The sequence below is a fragment of the Petaurus breviceps genome, unplaced genomic scaffold (genome assembly GCF_028583685.1).
Source record: "Petaurus breviceps papuanus isolate PSGF00001 unplaced genomic scaffold, PetGlider_PUasm1.0 90925, whole genome shotgun sequence".
Taxonomy (NCBI): domain Eukaryota; kingdom Metazoa; phylum Chordata; class Mammalia; order Diprotodontia; family Petauridae; genus Petaurus; species Petaurus breviceps.
The window spans coordinates 31,275,295-31,298,175 of NW_027187380.1; the positions used below are offsets into that span (position 1 = coordinate 31,275,295).

The 22,881-nt window shown below is 37.4% G+C and overlaps 1 protein-coding gene across 10 annotated transcripts in view; it reads right to left on the reverse strand.

Moving 5' to 3' along the window:
- The window catches only part of TNRC6C (trinucleotide repeat containing adaptor 6C), a 280,735-nt gene that overhangs the window by 15,114 nt on the left and 242,740 nt on the right, over positions 1 to 22,881 (reverse strand). For all 10 annotated transcript variants that reach the window (XM_069076734.1, XM_069076736.1, XM_069076735.1 and 7 more), the window contains 3 exons: positions 17,145 to 17,312; positions 8,852 to 9,043; positions 6,530 to 6,673 (listed from right to left, as the gene is read on the reverse strand). In XM_069076734.1, coding sequence (XP_068932835.1) covers positions 6,530 to 6,673; positions 8,852 to 9,043; positions 17,145 to 17,312 — 504 coding nt within the window. The remainder of the gene's footprint in view (positions 1 to 6,529; positions 6,674 to 8,851; positions 9,044 to 17,144; positions 17,313 to 22,881) is intronic.

A 22,881-nucleotide genomic window follows, 5' to 3' on the forward strand; every position in this document is an offset into this window, starting at 1 on the left:
GGATGAAGAGGCAGTACATACAAAGGCATGGGGAGATGGAAATACAGTGTCAAGTTGAGGAATAAAAAGTGTAACAATTTGGCTGGAATGGAGGGTATGTGAAGGAGTACATGAAATAAGCCTACCTGTAGGGTGAAAAAACTCCTTGGTTATAGCAACTTTCTAAAGCCATCTACTAAGTCTTAGAGGGGTTGCAATATATACTACTGGAGGGAGTACTTCACTGGTGAAATCTGATCATATCTCACTTCCTCTTCAAAGGGACTTCTTTCATTGTTTATGAGATAAAATTAGAATAAATTATTCAGCTCAATCAGGGCAGTTGTTCTTTCTCTTTTGTTTTACATTCTTTTACCCTCCAACTTTGTAGGGCAAATTTTTTCAATATATATTTTTAAATCTTTCATTCATTCTTTCAAAGCACATTTAATTTTCCTTCAAAATTCAGAGAACGAGAAGATATTCTTTCAGTCCTTTCATCTTTTTTAGCAGAATGACCAACTTCATTTCATACCCAGACTGTAACTGGTGCTGGAAGAAACAAATATAGTATGATCTCTACAGGTCCTTGGAAAATTCCCTTTCCCTCCAAATCTGCTGAAAAATGATCTTCAGATCTCAGTTATTTTTCCACCATGACAAACTGCCCCAGATCTCCTATACAAGGTTTACTGAGGAGGCTTTTCTAGCTTTTTTCCTCTCAAAAATGTTGTTTGCTTATATGTGATGTGCAATTAGTGGCCAACACATTAATGTCAACAGAGGCTGAATTCCAAGAATATCTTCTCCAGGAAAGTTTAAACTTCCAGTTACTTCTTCATGCCTCTTCACAGCATCCCCACCTTCGTTCTGCTGTTTATTAACGAGCAAAAGGAGACACTGAGTAATAAATACAACCTAAATGACATCATTTATCAATTATAAATTATCTAACACTAGTACGTTTTCTTTTTTTTAATTTTTTGGTCTTTATTAATTTGTTTGTCACAAGTACATTTTTTAACACAAGGCTTTGGACCTATTTACAGAACCAAAGTTGAAAGGGCTAAAGGAAATAGTCTTACTCCTGTCATTTGGGTAGTTAAGCTATCCAAGATAGATAACTTCTACGCTTTTTTCTTAAATAATTCTATTGTGATACACTTTATTATCTTTCTTGTTTTGTCTTATCACTGCTTTCTCATAATGATGGACAATATATACCTTATGGATCAGGACTGACAGGGACTGTCCCTGTGATATGTAGCAAACTTATAGCTGAAGAAACTCACTCTACCTATACAAACCTACTAGTATACCTTCTCTTTGACTTGTAGTCTTCGAGAGTTGCCAAGAGAAGTAAGTTTAAGTGACTTGGCCAGGATTACACAACCAGTCTGTGTTAGAGGCAGGACATGAACCTAAATTTTCTTGGCTCCAAAGCAGGCTTTTTTTCCATTAATCCATTCTTCCTCCTTTTAGTTCATTTATAATTCTTTTTCATTCAGTCCTCTATAACATAGAGAATTAACCAGTTTCTTTTCATAAGAAGTTACAAAATATTAGATTTCTTCAAATTAAAAACTTAATTTTTCTAAGCTCTTTTTAAATTCCCTGTTTCCCTTCCCTTTATTCTTTGGACCCTGATTTTCCATATCCTTCTAAAAGTGTTGTCAACAAAATTAGGTCCTATATATAAATTAAGAAGACCCTTTTGTGTAGAGAACAGATTTAGAAGGTATACTTACTGGTGTCTGCATATCAATCTTTTTATGATCTCTACTATGTGCTGGCTTTTTATGTAGTAGTAGTAGAAGTAGTAGTATATTTTAAATTCATATTAAGCTTGTCAGCTATAAAAAAGGAGTATTTTTCTACTGTGTGTGCTACTAAGTGGGTCATAGTTGTAGTGGTTAATCAGTTCCATATTGTGGGAGTGAACATAATGAGCTTTTTGAAGTCAGTACCTACGTGGGCCCTTTCAGCAGGCACATAAGTGTTGTTCACTTGTGTCCTACTATTTGTGACACCATTTTGAGGTTTTCTTGGCAAGATACTGGAGTAGTTTGCCATTTACTTCTCTAGTCCATTTCACAGATGAGGAAACTGAGGTGAAAAGGGTTAAGTGATTTGCCCAGGGTCACAGAGCTAGTGTCTGAGGTCAGATCTGAGCTGAGGGAGATGAAGTCTTCCTGACTACAGTCCCAGAACTCTATCCACTGTACCACTTAGCTGCCCCGTAACACATAGCAGGTGATTAATAAATGCTATTTGACTATTTAACTAGGTAGGGCCAAAAGGAAACAATATTAGGTCTTTGGGAAGAGAAGAAGGGTGAAATATATTTTCTCTCTAGTGATGGCGATAAAGGAAGTAAAAAGTTCTGGAGGCCTCTCCAATACTTTGGTCCAGAGTACTATATACCACCCCTCCTTACAAAAACCTGGCTGTGGCAAGTTAGGAAGGTGGATAGCACCTGGCAGCTTCCAGTGAACTACAGAGAACTGAACAAAACTGTCATGCCTGTAACTGAAGTTGTTCTTGACCTCATCAGTGTATGTGGTTATCAACCTCATCAGTGCTTTTTCTCTATTTTTCTGGCTGAGACTAGTTAGAAGCAGTTTGGGAAAGGGTCCAGTATACCTTCGTTGTCCTTCCTCAGAGCTATCTGAACTTGCTCTTTTACTGCCACAGTCTAGTGGGCAGAGAATTGAAAGAGGCAATCTCTTCCTGAAGACATGAGTACATTATTACACTGATGACAGAATGCTGCCCAGATCATATGAAACCATGATTTAGGACCTTGATTAAATGTAACCCCTATTAGGGACAAGGTGTAGGAAATCAAACCCAAGAATATCTAGGATACAGTGTGGACACAGTGAGGAATACATTACTGACACTGGCTTCCCACCAATCTAAAAAGGAATCCAAGAAACTTATTATACATTTTGGATTTTAGAGAACTCATATTACCTATTTGTATATCACGACAGACTTTATTTACAGAGTCATCTGCAAATCTGCTTCTTTTGAGTGAGGTCCAGAACAGGTTTCAGCCCTAGAAGACCTAAAGCAGATTGTCTAACAGTATCTCCCCCTGGGGTTCACGTTTGGAAGAAAGGAGATCCCTTAACTCACTTGATGGCAATCTCGAGTCCCTCAGTGAAGGTGAGGACAGTCTTTACAGAGGGATCTGTGGAAGGGGAAGGCGGAGCTTCAGCAGAGACCTCTGAAGAGGCAAAGATTTGTTGTCATTTCCTTGGTGTGAGCTTCAAGAAGGGGGAGTTTTTAGCTGGTGGGTCAGAGAATACTGAGTGGGATGCATTACAGAGACAATTTGGTATCAACTTAGATCTCAGGGCAGATGGCATGCTTATGATCTCTGAGCCACTTTACTAGAAATACCTTTGATGTGTAATGAAGAATTATTTACTGTACAATAAGTGTCTGTGCTGTGACCCAAATGTCTTGGAGTTATTTTTGCTCCCTGTTACCATCTTACACCAGGAGAAAAAAATCTGTGACTGTACTGGATGTCACATCGTCTGCACTGTGGCTCTGGTGTTCCTGGTGCTGCTCTGGCTCACTATCACCACCTTTCATTCGAAACCCACTGTCAACTTCAAAGATTTGGTATCATCTATAACATGGATCAGACTGTTGAGATCTGAGAGTTGGTTCTTCTGAGGAGGGGAGGAAAAATCCAACATCACAGGCTTTTGTTCTCCTTAATTTCTTTTTTTCTTTCTCACTATGGTATCTTCTTTCGGGGTGAGGTGTCTATAAAATTTAAAATTATTTTTCTTTTCCTCTTTAGTACTGTCCATGCAAGGAGGGTTGTCCCATGAAAGCCCTAAAAGTTTCCCCCTATAATATAGATTAGGCCTATTACCACCCCCTCCCAGGACCTGACTGGTTCCTGACTCTCTTGATGCAGCTTCCTGGTCACCTAAAGGAATAAAAGGCCTCATTCACATGGAGTTCAGGCTTCTCAGATTTGGTAGGTGCCTGGGACCATGGAGGTAACCACATCCTGCCCAGATGTATTTCCATAAGAAAGCAAGGAAGGCCTCATTTACCAAACATGAACTACTTGATTCTATACTATACTATAGAAATGCTATAGTTAAGTTAATTTCTTTTGTTAAATGGATTTCTGTTTCATTTCATTCCAACATCAAACTTGATCTAATGGTGCTGGAGACAGGTCTACCCTTAACACCACTCCATTTCCAAACTACTTATTTCTGTTTAGGGCACCACCAACCTTTCAGTTGCTCAGGTTCTTAACCATAGCATTATACTGAAACATTTTCTCTCTTTCTCTCTCTCCCCCAAATCCAACCAGCTACCAAATCTTGCTATTTCTACCTCCACAACTTCTCTTGCATTGGGCCCCTTCTCTCTATTCATATAATCACCACTTTAATTCAGGCCATCACCTCAAGCTTAAACTGCTGCAATAACCTTCTATTGATCTTCCTGCTTAAATTTCTTTTCTCTCTCCAAAACACTCTCTACACTGCTGCCAAATTGAGTTTCCTAAAGCACAGGTCTGAAAATGTCACTCTCCTACTCAAACTCCAATGGTTCCCTACTGCCTCAAGGATCAGATATATATCATCTGTTTGGCCTTTAAAGCACCTCACATCCTAATTTTAACCTATATTTCCAAGCCTTATTTTATATTATTCCCTTTCCCTCATTCTATGGCATATATTTTTGCTGTTGCTCACTGGACATTCCAATTTCTCTCTGTGCCTTTTCACTAGCTGTCTTCCATGCTTGGAATGTCCTTCCTTTTCACCACCTCCTCTTAGAATTCCTTGTTTACTAAAAAAAAAAAAAAACCCAAACCCCAAAACCATAGCTTAAGTGTTGCTTTCCATATGAAAATTTCCAGCTGCTAGTGCCATACCTCTAAAATTACTTTGTGTCTCTTTTACATATAAATAAAAATGATCTCCTCTGAGATAATGTAAGCTCCTGGAGGGCAAGAACTATTTCATTTTTGTCTCTGTATCCTCCATACTTAGCATAGTGTGCCTGACACACAGATTCTTTTTTTTTTTTGACACAGATTAATAAATACTTCTTGATTAATTCACATTACAATGATTCATGTTAAAGACCTAGTCAGTAGAAAAGTTTTTTTTTTTTTAAAGCAATCGGGGTTAAGTAACTTGCTCAAGGTTACACGGCCAGTTATTTCTGGGTGTGGTGCTGAGTGTCTGAGCCCGGGATTCGATCTCCAGGTCATCCCAACACTGGAGCCGGTGCTTTTACTCGCTGAGTCACCTGGCCACCCCTAAGCAACTGGGGTTAAGTAACTTGCTCAAGGTTATACGACCAGGTGTTTCTGGGTGGGTGCTAAGTGTCTGAGCCCGGGATTTGATCTCCAGGTCATCCCGACACTGGAGCCAGTGCTCTTACTTGCTGTGCTACCTGGCCGCCCCAGAAGAGTTTTTTTAATCTTAAATACACCACTTTGTACTTGTCTCTACTGAAATTTATCCCCTTTTAAAAGAATGGTTTTCTCTATTTATTGAGGTAAATAAAGATCATTTATAAATTTGATGAATAAATGCTTTAGGACTTATCAAAGTCATCAAAAATAGATAATGAATAGAATGGGAATTTGATTGATCCCTACAGGAAACCCCATATGTCTTCTTGTGGAGTTCCTGACAGATATTTTGTTATGTATTCCTTGAGCCCAAGTTTTACATGATCAAGTTCAGCTGTCATAACCAAGGAATGCCAAAAAAAATTATAATTTTACATATCAAATTACAGATCACAATTTACATGCCAAACTATTATCTAATAAAGATAAATGTATTCAAATGCAATGTAAACTATGCTTTTCATACAATTAGTAAACTGATAGTACAATTTATACTGAGGACAGGGCATTCTGTGCCTGAAGGTGAATCAGCTATGTACCTTGATAATACTGTATTTGTACTCAATGTTTATATTCTACAATTCTATGGCTCATTAATTTTTTCATACCAGATTCCACAGTGAGACAATTTATAAAAGGAGCCAAAATCTGTGTATGCCAGACTTGGCACTATGAGACTCCTATAGATAACTTGCAGCAGATACTTTGGAGGAGAGATTAACATCTCTTTTTAAACAAAAGTATTTGTGTTAAATAGAGTGAAATTAAACCTAGAAAATGTATACAAATTATATTTATAGTTTAATGTAACAATTCTAAATTCCCAAGTAGAAAACTTTAAACAAAAACATCCTATACTATAACATGGTTAGAATAATTGTCTTATTTACACAAATACAATAAGATGCAAAACAACACCTACTTTCATCATCAGCACACTACTGTCTAGATAATGAGAAGTACCAGACATGGTGCATTATGCAAGACAATAAGAAACTCTATATTAAAATGTATACCATTATTTATATAGCTACTTACCCTTAGAACTAACTCAATCATCATTCTTATCTATAAAAAGAGTTCGAAGATCATGATTTTTCTAGGAACAGGGATAAAAACATACTGTGTTTTCTTTCCTACCTCCACTTTTGAGAAGATAACGGTTAACATCCTGTATTGTCGTATTAATTGTAGGTCCAGTGGGGACACTTCCTGGAGTGACATCAGGATCATTCTCAGGGTCAATGTTCTGAAGTCCTTTCCATGGCACTCCAGGATGAAATTCTGTTTATGACAAGCAAAGTAAGAATCTATATAATCTAGTAATGTCAATACCTTCCAACATGACTGAATCTTCTGTTCCTGCCAATGTACTTAAAAACAAAGTTGCACTGATATCTTTTCTTTGTATATCACAGTCATTCTCTGCATTGAACATACCCTTGTAAAAAAGAAAAAGAGTAAAGGAAACCATCAAGTTCCTAAGCATGATAATGTATTCCAGTCTGTATCTACGGTAACCCACAGCTCCAGAGAGAAGGGAAGTATGTTCTATCACTTCTTCTTGGGGATTGAGATTGGTATTAGAATTAATTTTTATTTACATTATTGTAATCACCACATATATCACTGTTCTGATTCTGCTTACTCTACATTTGTTCATTCAAATCTTTCCATATTTCTCTGAATTCCTCATATCCATTACTTCTTATAGCACAATAGTATTCCATCACATTCACAATGCCATAATTGGCTTAGCAATTTTCCAGTCAATGGGGAAACTTTGCTTTCAGGTTTCTGCTACCAAGGCTGCTATGACTATTTAGGTATCTAGTCATCACTAGGTCAAAGGATATATAAAGTTCAGTAATTTTTCTTGAAATGACTGTAAATTGTTTTCCAGAATGGCTGCACCATAATTTTGAGTTTCAACCACAGTCAGGTCTGTTTTTCTACTGCCATTACAATACTATTCCTATATCACCTTGGCAACTTTTATGGTATGAAGTGACACCTGCCCTATCTTAATTTAATTTCTCTTATCATTATTGATTTAGAGCATTTTTTTATGATTGTTGAATGTAATTTTTCTTTAGAAAACTGTATTCATTTACTTTGACTGCTTATGGCCCTTGTTCATATGTCTATATATCAGTTCCCTAAATATCTTGGATATCAGATTTATCTAAGAAACTTGATAGGAACATTTCTACTCCACTCAACAGTTTCTCTTCTTAAATGAGTTGATTTTGTTTATGCAATTTTTTTTCCATTTTATGAAACTAAAATGATCTATTTTAACTTTTATGATCACTTTTATCCCTCACTGCATAAAAAAAATTTCCCCCAGTTATAGTTGTTAAAGGTACCTCCTTCCATTCTTATTAAATTGTTTTCTGATGAGACTTTTCCTATTTAGGTACAGTATCCATATACCAGGAAAGATACTGGTCTAAATTTAATTTCTGTAAAATTGTTCTCTAGTCTTCCCAGATGTTCTTGGTGAATGGGAAGTCCTTCCTCCAGTTATGTGTAGCCTTGAGTTTATCAGATTCTGGACTGCTGTGTTTGATTCCTTTTGGCGCCATATTTGTCTAGTATGTTTTAACCAAAGCAATTTTTCATTGCTACTATGTTTTTTGGTGCGTTTTAACTCAAGAATCCTATATGACTAGAACTTGTCTCGTAGATATTGGCTTATGGAAGCTTTAAATGAGAATCCATATAGAGTAGACAGAATATACATTTTCATGAGCTTTGATGATCTTCACCAATGACATTTCATACACTGGCTGTTATTTAAATTGATTTGTTATGGTATTATTAGCCAAAGAGAGCAAAGCAAGACCTATATTCTCAAAATGTAGCAAGGAACTTCCCGTGAAAACTCAAAAGAGATAACAGAATATCAACATTTACAGAATTTATATTACTTCAGTACTTGATTTCTCTGTTCTAAAACAATATCCTCTGGGTTTTTTTTTTTTTAGGTTAAGACCTGTAATTTCACTGGTGTAGAGGACTCTTGATAATGAATCTCCCTTTATTGATGCAGACAGGCAATTAATCAATCTTAATTAATAAATAACATAGTCATAGTTACAGGGGCAGTGCTGTCAAACTCAAACAGAAACAAATCTCTGTCGGCCCATACTGATTTAAGAAAACCTCAAATTAACATTATTTATACTGTAAATGTATTTTTGTTTATTTTGTTAGACATTCCCCAATTAGGTTTTAATCTGGTTCAGGCACACTCGGGAGGTTTGTAGTTACAAGGGCCCAAGGGCTATGAGTCTGACACCTCGGACCTAGGGCAATGAGGGGTTGTGATTTACCTACTGTAATCATGTGAGTATGTGTCAGATGTGGGACTTAAATATAGGTCTTCTATAACTTTGGCTTTATGTTGCCTCTTACTAGATTCTACCTGTGTGAATTATAGAAAAATAATTATTTTACCTGGTGGCCAGTTAATGCTGGAACCATTTGAGATTTTATCATTATCAGATTTGGCACGTGACCAACTGTGGGGAACGGCTACAGGAGGGCTGGCTGGTGATTCACTGTTTTGGATTAAATCATACCGGCCATAAGAGTCATCAATGGAGGACTTACCCGGAGGCCCAATGCTTAAGCCTCCAGGGATAGCACCTGTAGTGAGAAACAAAAACCAAAGAACCAAATAAAATATGCTATACAAATAGATGCCTATATTTTGCTCTTTCATAATTACATTGTTTAATTATTGTAAAGTCAAGCCAATAAGCATTTATTAAACTTCTACTATCTACTAAATACTGTGTCAAGCACAAGAGATACTAAGAAAGAAGAAAGATTCTCAGCTTCTCAATTACCAGCTTTTCAAGCTCACAGTTTAATGGATGAGACAACATGCAAACAATTATGTACAAATAAGGATCAGGAAAGATTTCTTAAAAAAAATTTTATTTCCAATTACATGTAAACATATTTTTCAACATTCATTTTTATAAGATTTTGAGTTCCTAATTTATCTCTCTCGTTCCCTTGCCCCCTCCCCGAGACAGCAAGCAATTTGATATTGGTTATACATGTATAATATTAAGCATATTTCCACATTAGTCATGTTGTAAAAGAAGAAATCAGAACAAATGGGAAAAACCATGAGAAAGAAAAACAACAAAAAGACTAAGTAAAAATAGTGTGCTTTGCCCTGCATTCAGATTCCACAGTTTTCTTAGGATGTGGTTAGCATTTTCCATCATGAGCCTTTTAGAACTGTCTTAGATCACTATGCTGCTGAGAAGAACTAAGTCCATCAAAGTTAGTCATTGCATCATGTTACTCTTACTGTATATAACTTCTCCTGGTTCTGTTCACTTTACTCAGCATCAGTTTATGTACATCTTTACATTTTTCTAATTTTCTGAAATCAACCTGCTCATCATTTCTTATAGTACAATAGTATTCCATTACATTCATGTACCACAACTTGTTCAGTCATTCCCCAATTAATGGGCATCCCCTCAATTTCTAATTCTTGGCCACCACAAAAAGCACTGCTATAAAATCTTGTACACATAGGTCTTTTCCCTTTTTTATGATCTCTTTGAGATACAGACCTAGTAGTGGTATTGCTACATCACAGTTTTATAGCCCTTTGGACATGGTTCCAAATTGCTTTCCAGAATGGTTGAATTAGTTCACAACTCTACCAACAATGCATTAGTGTTCCAATTTTCCCACATCTCCAACATTTATAATTTTCCTTTTCTACCATATTAGCCACTCTGATAGCTTTGAGGTTGTACCTCAGAGTTGTTTTCATTTGCATTTTTCTAATTAACAGTGATTTAGAGCATTTTCTTTCTGCTTTTTTAATTTTGGAGGGGGGGAGGGCAGGGCAATTGGGGTTATGTGACTTGCCCAAGGTCACACAGCTAGTAAGTGTTAAGTGTCTGAGGCCAGATTTGAACTCAGGTCCTCCTGACTTCAGGGCTGGTGCTCTATTTACTGCACCATCTAGCCACCCCTAGAGCATTTTTTCATATGACTATAGATAGCTTTAATTTCTTGAAAACTGCCTGTTCATATCCTTTGACTATTTATCAATCGTGGAATGACAAAGACTTCTTAAAGAAGGTGGAATTTAAGCTAGAACTTGAAGGCCACAAAGGAATCCAGGAGGTGGAGTTCAGGAGGGAGAGAATTTTAGGCATGGGGGATAGCCAGTAAAAATTCATGGAGTCAGGAGATACATTGTCTTATGAAAGGAATAACAAAGACGCCAGTATCAGTGGACTGGAGAATATGTGGCCAGGGTGTAAAGTATAAGAAATAGTGAACAGAGGATTTTATATTTGATCCTAGAGATGACAATGAGCCACTGGTAGCAGCTAGGTGGTACAGTGTACACAGGACCTCAAGTCAGGAAGACCTGAACTAAAATCTGGCATTGGATGCTTTCTAGCTGTGTGACCCTGGGTAAGTCACTTAGCCTCTGGTAACCTTAGTTTTGTGAACTGTAAAATGGGGAAAATATTAGCACCTATCTCACATGGTATCAAATAAGCTAACTGTAAAGTGCTTATCAGCACAGTGCCTGGCACATAGTAGATGCTTTATAAATGTTTATTCCATTCCATTCCATTCCTTAATCCACTTGAGTTTATTGAATGGAGGAGAGGTGCCATAGTCATACCTGCGATCAATTTTACAGCGGAGTGGAGGATGTATTGTAATGTGGAGAGATGAGACAGGGATGCCAGTCAAGAGGGTATTGCAATATTTCAGGCACTAAGTGATGAAGGACTGAACTAGGGTAGTAGCAGTGTCAGAGAAGAGAAGAAAGCATATAGGAGAGATGTTATAAAGGTAAAATCAACAGGACTTAGAAACCAATTGGATGTGGAAGTTGAGAGAGAATAAGGAGTTGAGAATGACATCTTGGTCAAATGGCAAAAGAGGCCCAAAAAGCCAATGAGAAGAATATCTTAAAGAGTCGAATTTTCCAGATGGAAAAAGAATTTCAAAAACTCACTGAAGAGAGTAATTCCTTCAAAATTAGATTGGAGCAATTGGAAGCTATGACTTTATGAGAAATCAAGATACTATAAAACAGATCCAAACAAATGAAAAAATAGAAGGCAATGTGAAATATCTCACTGGAAAAACCACTGACCTGGAAAATAGATCCAGGAGAGATAATTTAAAAATTATTAGACTGAAAATGTATATGAAAAAAAAATATAAACTGAAAGCCATGATCAAAAAAAGTGCCTACGCACCATCTTTCAAGAAATCATTAAGCAAAATTGCCCTGATATTCTAGAAGCATTGGGCAAAATAGAAATCGAAAGAATTCACAGATTGCCTCTTGAAAAAGATCCCAGGGGTGGCCAGGTAGGACAGCGAGCAAGAGCACCGGCCCCAGAGTTGGGATGACCTGGGATTGAATCCGGGCTCAGACACTTAGCACCCCACCCAGAAATAACTGGCCATGTAACCTTGAGCAAGTTACTTAACCCCAATTGCTTAAAAAAAAAAGATCCCAAAAAGAAAACTCCTAGGAATATTATAGCCAAATTTCAGAGTTACTAGATCAAGGAGAAAATATTACAAGCAGTCAGGAAGAAACAATTCGAGTACTGTGGAAATACAATCAGGATAACACAAGACCTAGCAGTTTCTACACTAAGGGATTGAAGGGCTTGTAATATGATATTCCAGAGGTAAAAGGAACTAGGATTAAAACCAAGAAATCACCTACTTATACCTACAGTATAATGCTTCAGGGGAAAATATGGTCATTCAATGAAATTTTAAAGCATTCTTGATGAAAAAGCCAGAGCTGAACAGAAAATCTGACTTTCAAATACAAGAAGCATGAGAAGGTAAACAGAAAAAATAAATCATAAGGAACTTATTAAAGTTTAACTATTTACATTCCTACATGGAAAAACAATAATTGTAACTCATGGAACTTTTCTCAATATGAGGATAGCTGAATATATGTATATACATGTATACATATATATATGTATAGGAGGGTATAGGTGTGTATAAATATATATGTGAGTGTGTGCATATGTGTGTACATGTATACATAAACAGAGAGCATTAGATGAGTTGAATATGAAGGGATGATATCTAAGAACTAAAATTAAGACATGAGAGAGGAATATATTGGGAGGAGAAAGGGAGAGATATATTAGGGTAAATTATCTCATATAAAAGAGGCAAGAGAACTTGGGCAAGTCATTTAACCCCAACTGTACTCCAAAAAAGCAAAAAAAAAAAATAAAAGAGGCAAGAGAACACTGTTACAATGGAGGGGAAGAAGAGTAGGAAGGGGAAAGGGAATGGGTCAACCTTACTCTCATTGAATTTGGCTTAAGGAGGGAATAACATACACTCAACTGGGTATCTTACCCTACAGGAAAAGCAGGGGGGTAGGGGATAAGAAGGGGGATGATAGAAGGGAGGGCAGATTGGGAGAGAGGGTAGTTAGAAGCAAATGCTTTGGAAAAGGGACAGGGTCAAAGCAGAAAATAGAATAAGTGGGGGGTGGGATAGGATGGATGGAAATATAGTTAAGTGTTTCACAAAATAACTACTACGGAAATGTGTTGCATTGGTGTAACTACACATGTACAACCTATGTTGAATTGCTTGTCTTTCTAGTGGGAGTGGGTAAGGAGGGAAGAAGGGAAAGACTCTGGAACTCAAAGTTTCAAAAACAAATGTTAAAAAAAGCCTGCATGTAAAAATAAAATCTAGGTAATATACATTCTTCATCCACTTGCTTTTTAGCCTGTAACAAACAGTTATGTATCTATTTCAAGACGCTTACAATGTTCAGGGGCTTGCTGCAACCAGCATGACGTCATGATGAAAGATGCTATCTGCCTCCACTGAAAGAACTGATGGCATTTGAATACAAACCAAAGCATACCATTTTTTCAATTTTTCCTTTTTTTTTTAGTTTAAATTTTCTTCTACAAAATGACTAATATGGAAATGTTATACATGATTGCACATGTGTAACATCTATCAGATTGCTTATAGTTTCAGGGAGCTGGGGCATGGGGACAGAGGGATAGAATTTGGAACTCAAAACGTAAAAAAAAAAAAAAGAATTGTCTTATGGGGTGGCTAGGTGGGTGCAGTGAACAGAGCACCAGCCCTGGAGTCAGGAGGACGTGAGTTCAAATCTGGCCTTAGACACTTGACGCACTTACTAGCTGTGTGACTTTGGGTAAGTCACTTAACCCCAACTGCCCTCCAAAAAGCAAAAAAAGAATTGTCCTTATGTGTAATTGGGGAAAAATAAAATATTATTAAAAAAAGAATTCATTATTACTATACTATAAGAAATGATGAGCAGGATACTTTTAGAAAAACCTAGAAAAGACTTACATGGGTTGATGCAAAGTGACATGTACTGGGTACAAAGTAACTGCAGTATTGCAAGATGACCAGCTGAGAAAGAACTGATGGCATCTGAATAAAGATTGAAGCAACTTTTGTTTTTTCCCCCCTTTATTTTTCTTGAATTTTTTGTCTGTTTTCTTTCACAACATGATTATGGTTATGTTTTGCATGACTACACATATATAACCTATATGGAGTTGCTTGCTTTCTCAGTGTGTGTGTGTGTGGGAGGGGTGTGGAGGGAGGGAGAGAATTTGGAACTCAAAAGTTGAAAAAAAAATGTTAACAATTGTTTTTATATGTAACTAGGGAAAAATTAAATACTAAATAAAGTTAAAAAAAGATAATTCATTCTCTACTAAAGTACAGATTTGACCAAGTCACTCTCCTATTGAACATCTCTCAAATATTTCCTCTTCTCTTCATTTACACAGCTACCAGACCCTCATTACCTCTTGCCTGGGCTATTTTTAACAGCCTCTTAATTGGTTTCCCGGCCTCAAATTTCTCCCCATTCCAATCCATCCTCCACTCAGTTGCCAAAATCACTTTAGGAAAAATGATTTTCCTAAAGCAAAGGTCTGACCATGTCATGTGTCCTATTTAGTAAGCTCCGGTGGCTCCTTATTACTTCTGGGATCAAATATAATGTCTCTTATTTGGCATTTACGTTCTTCAATAGGCCCCTTCATAACTATTCAATATTGTATGTTCCTCCCTTCCATACACTATATAACCCAGATAAATTGGCCTATTTACTACTCTCTATGCACAACTCTTTACCTCTTGACTCTGCTGTCAACACTTGTAGTTCCCCCATGCCTGCAACACTTTGTCCCCTTATCTCTGCCTCTCAGCTTCTTTGAAGACTTGGCTCAAATCCCAGCTTCTGCAGAATGCCTTTCTTGATGCCCCTTGTTACTGGTGACTTGGTGACTTTCCTCTGTGATTACAGTTTGCATTTACTTCTGAATATGTCTGGTAAGCACTTAGTTATTTCCATGTCTCTTCCATTAGAATGCCGTTTTTTTGAGGGCAGGGACTCTGTTTTTGCCTTTCTTTGTACACCCAACACTTAGCACAGTACCCAGCAAATCCTAAGTACTTAATAAATGCTGGTAGACTGATGACTGGAGAACACTTTCTCTGCTCACCTCTGCCCCTTAGAAGCTTTCATTTCTTTCAAACTCAGCGCAAGTGCCACTTTCTTTCTACATGAATCCTTTCCTGATTCTCCAGGTGCTAATATACTATCCTTCATCACCTTGTATTAATTTGTATATTCCTATATTTATAATACTTGTTGATTTTTTATATTTTTCAGTTAATTTGGAAATGATAAAGATGTGGTCTTTTATGAAATATCTCTAGGAAAAGCAGCCTGCTCTCTTCTAATACCCTCACCAAAGATGTCATCAATAGATGTTTAAATGTACACACAAATTTTTATATATGGGAATGCAGGAATACAGAAGATAGGCCAGCAGCTGCTGATATTCTTTTAGTCAAAACATTTTTTTGTCTGGTCTTTTTTTTTTAAGTTCTGAATTTTCCCCCCATGCTTCTGATACCTTCTAAACTACAGGATATTTGATTTCTTCAGCTACCTTGTGATCTGCCAATGACTTTGGAATTGTGTCATCTCCAGGATGATATCTATGTATGTTTGATTTAATCCAGTTACTTTCGTAATCTTTGTTTTTATTTTTACAACAAGCAGCTCCAGGACTATGGTATTAGCTGCTGTGGTGGTTCTATCATAATTAAAAGTGAAAAAAATGTGTGTTATGTCGTGTCTTTGATGATCCTTCTAGTTTGTGTCCTGTTGGTTGTCCTTTCATCCTTACATGTCCTTAGGACGACTTTGGGCTTCTCAGCAAACTTCAACAAACTGGTTTTACCTCCCATTACTGTTCACTATTTCCTGAGGTGATAATGCTCTACAACCCTTTTCTTTAAGCATTAACAATATAGTTTATGCTATAAATTGATGCTGCTTTTGGCTTCCAACTCTTTCTACTTATCCAGTAAATTAAAAGTTTACTAAGGCTAACTCTTGATCACCTTGTTACCAATTTGTTTATATCTACATGAAATTATTCTAATCTGTGTCCTTTTTTCGGTCCATTACTCATTTTCCATTATTAGTAACCTGTCTGAATGGATGAGAACTGAGTTTCCAATTAGCTTTTTTCATGATTTTCTAGCTTTGTACTAATTTTGATCATTTCCTCTAGCAAGTAGGTATATTCCATCATTGATTCAGGAATGACTCCCACATGAGTTAATGAGTCATTTTTAGTCTGTAAATACATAATCAAATTTTTTTTGGTCTATTGGTGTTCACCATATCTACTGCCTACTGGTTGTTATCTTGAAAATGTTTTTTAAAATGTAGGCATTAGGTTTCTGTGTACATGGCAGATCTTTATCTTCTTTTTTATTCATTATTCCAGATCCATTTTTTTCCCAACATATATATATATAAATATATATATATATTTTTTTCTTTTCTTTAAACCATCTTTACACTGAAGTCACCAAGCACAAAAGTATATACATGCTGATTTAATTTGGAGGCTCTAAATGAGCTACTAAATTCTTTGTGGAATTACTTTACTCTTCATTCCAATGGATGTTGGTTCATAAATTACAACTATTTTCATGGTGGTCTTTTTGCAAATGAACAAAATGAGCACTGAAAGCCAAGAAATATAATGAAATAATATTTCTTGCTTTTGAATGTGTTATAAAACCCACATTGTCAATTCCTTTACATGCCTTTCCAAGGAGAACCTGTGAGTCCTCTTTCTACAACATCTTTATTTCCTTTGGTTTTGCTTATGGTGAGAACATTAAGATTGAGATGGTTTACTTTTTATAGTAATATGCCCAGTCACTGATTACTGGACAAAGAATCTCACATTCAAATTAAAGTTTATAGACAGCTAAAAACTGTGTGATTCTTAGCATCTTTCCCCCTCTTTTTGAAAACTCTGCCACCATCACTGTGATCATACAGGACTGAGGACTGTTTTGTATTTTTCTTTTGTTTCTTGGATTGTCACGGCCAAAGAGTTTATCACCAAGTGGCCAGCCTTCTAGCAATGTGCCTTTTTGTACTTACTTCATAAGGCTGGTCATTGCGGAATGGATTTGATTTGTTGCTTGGACAGTCCTGGAAGTTTTTCCACTAGGGTACAACCCGTGATGCTTTGCTGGCATAGCCTTTGAAAACTCAGGGTCACCTTCGTGCCATGATAAGGCACCAAGGCACAACTTTTTGGAGGCATATATAACAACAGTAATAAAAATCACGTACATTTCTGATGAAACATACCATGCTTGCTAGGGTTCTGATCAAGTGGAGAAGCAGCACTGGATAAATTATCCACTGAATTGGGGTGTGTCCACTGAGGAAGGCGAGACTGAGACTGAGAAGTGTCCTTCACTGATAAACCACCAGTAATGTCCATGCTGTTTACATTCATGTTTGGGTTCAGTCCAGCTGTAACAGAAAGTATATTATAAATATCTTCTATAAAGAGAAAGTCTGAGTTTGAATTTATCTTAGTTTTACCTCAAAATTTTTTGGGGGGGAATACTTCATAGTTTCAACTCAAATCTCTATTAAAAAAAAGTAAAGTTTTAAATATTGTTTCACTTAATGGGAATTAAAGTGTTAATTTGTCCATTCTTTTCAACATTCATAACCTTAACATTTAAGGTTAACCCTCATAAGTAGGTATCCTTTGTTAATAGGATGATACATTTTTAGAGAAATACTGAAATGCAGAATTCTTAAGACAGCCTGGAATATGCTAGTCTTCAGGAAAGCAACTTCTATAGAGACAGCTATCCTGACCAACTGCTGACCAATTGCCCCCTACTGGGCAGGCAACCCCGCCTAGGTGAAACAGCAAAATACTCTGAGGAAGAGATAGCTTCTGACAGGCAAGTAAAATAACGGTCATCTCTGTTGATATCTGGACGTAGACAACCCAGGACTCTGAAACCAAAAGCTGTGGGGAACAGCAGCATCCCTCAGACCACTGGTCATGCTACTATCACTGAAGAGAGAAATCATTTGAGGATGTGGGTCCAATTGCTTAACCACCATCAATACCAAATGCTGACTCTCTGCTACCAAAGTGCAGGTAAAGCCTAAATGTCCTGGAGTGATAGCATAAGGCCCACACAGCCATCATCCTGGGCAACAAGCCTTGTAGAAATGTGACTTGGTAAGTGCTCTCATGAGAGCTTATAGCCAAAGTGAATGCATAATTAGAAATGAAAGTTCTTGCCACCAAACTTATTCACACTGTCAAATTGTCCAACACCAGAAGTTGATGTGATTTTGTCGGAAGAAATTACATTAAAGATATTGCATTATCATGTGCTTAGCCCTAGTAACCTAAGTATCATGGGACCTTTTAGAAAGTAGATGGTGGCACAGTGGATAGAATGTTGGGCCATTCCAGGCCCAACTCAGGAGGAAGACCTGAGTACAAATCTGGTTTTAGTCACTTCCTAGCTTTAGGAATCTAGGTAAGTCACTTAACATTTGCCTCAGTTTCCTTAATTGTAAAATGGAGATAAAAATAGCACCTACTTCACAGTATTGTTGTGAGGATCAAATGAAGTATTTTTAAAGTGCTTGTGCCTGGCATAGTGCCTGGCAAATGTAAACATTTATTCCCTTTCTTTTGACTTGCAGTTTTGAAATCTTATATATCTTGTTGTGTCCACCATTAGAATGAGCTACTTTTTCTTCTTTTTTTTTTTTGGAGAGGGGAAGGCAAAACAATTGGGGTTAAGTGACTTGCCCAAGGTCACCTAGCTAGTAAGTGTGTCAAGTGTCTGAAGCTGGATTTGAACTCAAGTTCTCCTGACTTCAGGGTTGGTGCTCTATTCACTGTGCCACCTAACTGCCCCAGAATATAAGCTTCTTAAAAGTAGGGACTATTCTACTTTATTTAAAACAGTGCTTTGCACATGCTTTTCCACTCATTTACTTACTCATCTAGCTTCTAGGAAGCAGAGAGAGATGTCAAGTTGAGAAGAAGAGTGGTAAAATTAGAAGAGCAAACATTCACACCAGTCTAGTATAAGATATAAGAAAGAACAAACCTAAGTAAGATGTGTAAATGTTATACAAATTCCAGGCAGAACACTATTCTTTAAGATTTAAAGTCATGGGGTATCCTGCTTATGTAGGCTATCATTTTAAAAGAATAAATCTGTTTGCCAAAGGAAGACTAGCTGTAAATGAAGGTAAGATTATGTTTTAGTGTTAAGTCTGATAACAAAGTTACTTATTGTTTCTTGAACAAGTCTTGCATTTTTCTGTCTCTGGCTTTGTCTGTTCTATTCCCTCCAATAAGAAAGTCCTTCTTCCTCCAGTTCTGTCTGACCGGTTCCTCCCCTTTTGCCAAATGTCATCTTCAGGGAAGTGCCTTCTGATCTTGACTACCAAAAATAACTTCTCCCTCACTACATTTGGAGGTCTATCATACCAGAGATCACAGGATATAGAGCTAGAAGGGTTCCTAGACATCATCTAGATATGGAGTTCTTAACCTGGGGTCCCTGTGTGGTTTGTAGGAAGATGATGCCAAAACTTGCAAGTGAATTTGATTAAAGTGAGGGAAGACTGTGCAAAGTCACAAGTCTCACTTTCTCTTCCAGAGCCATCTAGCTTCAGTGGCCAGATATATAGATCAGGACAACTGGAGATGGCCCTGGGATCCCTGAAATTGTTTTTATAAAAGATTTTAATAACTCTATTATAACACAATTAGTTTTAAAAAATAAGCCCGTATTTTGTTCATTTAAGAACATTATTTAAAAAAAGCCATAGGTGATGGTGGAGTAGAAACAGGACTTCCGCGGGGCTCTGGCTTCCACCTCCCACAATTCATGTAAAAGGTGACTCCGAAGAAACTTTGGAGCTACAGAAGCCACAAAATGACACAGAGAAGCTAACCTCCCACTGAGGACAGCCCGGCAGAACAGCAGCAAGCAGCCAGCGCAGCGTTCTGGGAGCAGAGCCCAGCCCTGCTCAAGATGGAGGTTTTAGCCCCATGGCGGGCCTGACCAGACGCTGGAGGGACTTCGGATCACCAGCAGTTCTGGTGGTTTCCAGAATTATCAACACATAGATGCTAAGGACAAAGTGAGAGGTCAGTACAGTGTGAACTTTAGGATCTAGTAGTTGGGAGTGCACTGGCTTTTCCCCCCGGGGCGAGATGTAGCTGAGGCCTGCAGCCACCAACACGTGGCTGCTTCAGCTCCTGGACTGCAGATTGTAGGGGGACGAAGCAACCAGTCTGAGGAGTAATCACTTTTGCTTAAACCTGCTTGGATCTGGATTGTGGTCTAGGGTGGAGGTCCTGGGGTGTGTGACCAGCTTGCCAGATTGTGTGGAGGCTTCAGAGAGGGCATCCAACTAATACCTTTGGCAGTTGAGAAAAGCCCAGCATTTGGTACGAAGCTCCCCTGTCTGGTAGCAGTGTCCTACTGTGGCAAAAAAGCCCCAAAATCAAGTAATTGAGTGGCAACATGAGTAAACGAGGCAGGCAAAGCAAACAGAGGAATCCAACATTAGACTTTTATTTTGAGGACAAAAAAAATCAAAGCATGGAACAGGAGGAAGACAGTGAAGTCAGAACTCCAGCACCAAAAGCTTCAAAGAAAAATATGAGCTGGTTACAGGCCATAGAGGACCTTAAGAAGGATTTTGAAAAGCAAATAAGAGAAGTGGAAGAAAAATTGGGAAGAGAAATGAAAACGATGCAAGAAAATTATGAAATGAGAGTCAACAATCTGACTGAAGAAAATAACACCTTAAAAAATAGACTAACTCAAATGGCAAAAGAGGCTCAAAAAGGCAATGAGGAGAAGAATGCCTTAAAAAGCCAAATCTGCCAGATGGAAAAAGAATCTCAAAAGCTCAGTGAGGAGAGTCATTCCTTCAGAATTAGATTGGAGCAAAGAGAAGCAAGTGACTTTATGAGAAATCAAAATACTATTAAACAGATCCAAACAAATGAAAAAAAAGAAGGCAATGTGAAATATCTCATGGGAAAAACCACTGACCTTAAAAATAGATCCAGGAGAGATAATTTAAAAATAAATTATTGGACTCCTGGAAAGCCATGATCAAAAAAAGAACCTAGAAATCATCCTTCAATAAATTCTTAGGGAAAATTGCCCTGATGTTTTAGAACTAGAGGGCAAAACAGAGGTTGAAAGAATCCACCAATAACCTCCTGAAAATGATCCCAAAAAGAAAACTCTAGGATTATAGCCAGGTTCCAGAATTCCCAGATCAAGGAGAAAATATTACAAGCAGCCAGGAAGAAACAATTTGGATATTGTGGAAACACAATCAGGATAACACAGGATCTGGCAGCTTCTATACTGAGGGATCGAAGGGCTTGGAATATGATATTCTGGAGGTCATAGGAGCTGGGATTAAATGAAAGAATTACCTACTCAGCAAAACTGAGTATCATGTTTCAGGGAGAAATATGGTCATTCAGTGGAATAGAAGACTTTCAAGCATTCTTGATGAAAAAATCAGAGTTGAATAGAAAATCTGACATTCAGATACAAGAAGCAAGATAAGCATGAGAAGGTAAACAGGGAAAAGAAATCATAAGAAACTTATCAAAGTTGAACTATTTACATTCCTACATTGAAAAACGATAATTGTAACTGATGGAAACTTTTCTCAGTATGAAAATAGTTGAAGGGAATAGAAATATATATGTGTGTCTATACAGGGGGTATATGGGCATATGAATACATATGTGAATGTGTGTATATATGTTTACAGGTATACATAGATAGAGGGCACAGGACCAATTTAATAGGAAGGGATGATACTTAAAAGGTGAAATTAAGAGGTGAGAAAGGAATATAATGAGAGGAGATGGGGAGAGACAGAATGGGGTAAACTATCTTATATAGAAGTGGCAAGGGAAAATGGTTACAATGGAGGGGAAGAACAGGAAAGCAAAAGGGAGTGGGTCAACCTTATTCTCATTGAATTTGGAGGGAATGACATACACACTAAATAGGGTATGTCACTCTACAGGAGAGTAGGGGGAAGGGGATGAGAGGGGGAAGGAGATGAGAGGGGGAATGGCAGGCTGGGAGGTGGGAAGTTGGAAGCACCCTCATTTGAAAAGGGACAGGATCAAAGTAGAGAATAAAAAAGTGGGAGTTGGGATAGGAGGGAGGGAAATATAGTCAGTCTTTTACAATATATCCACTATGGAAATGTTTTGCATAGTTACAACATGTACAACCTATATGAATTGCTTATCTTTCCAGTAAGGGTGGGTGATAAGGGAGGAAGGGAATGAATCTGGAATTCAAAGTTTTAAAATCAAATGTTTAAACAAATACATATATATATATATATACACTATTATTAATATTATTTTACATGTAACTGGGAAATAAAATATCCAGGCACTTGGGCATAGAGATCTATCATGTCCTACTGGAAAGTAGAAGGAGGTATGGGAGAGAGCAGATTGGAGGAGGGGATATCCAGTGGGATTGCTATCTTGGGGTGGTGGGTAGGGGAAAAACAGGGAGAAAATTTGTAAATCAAAATCTGGTGGAAATGAATGATGTAAACCAGAAGTTAATAAACAATTGTTTTGAAATAAAAAAACAAACTAAAAAAAGCCACAGTCTTGACTGGTGACTGCCAAAGAGATCCATAACATACACAAAAAGTTAAAACTAATTAGTTGGACTAATTTAGTACAACTCCTTCATTTAACTACAGGAAACTGACACAGAGAGGTTATGGGACTTGCCCAAGGTTATGTGGAAATAAGGGGCTGAGTCAGGTTGTGAACCAGTTCCAGTCTTCTCACTCTAGAGTCTGTTTGCTTTCTATTCTCCTACTCAGCCTCTTAAAATAGAAATTGAGGCCCAAAGAAATCAAGCAATCTGCTAAAGATCACATAGACGGTAGACAGCAAAACTAGAATCTGAACCCAGGTCCCCTGACTCCAAATTTAGTGCTTTTTCACTTGTATTACACACCTGCTTCC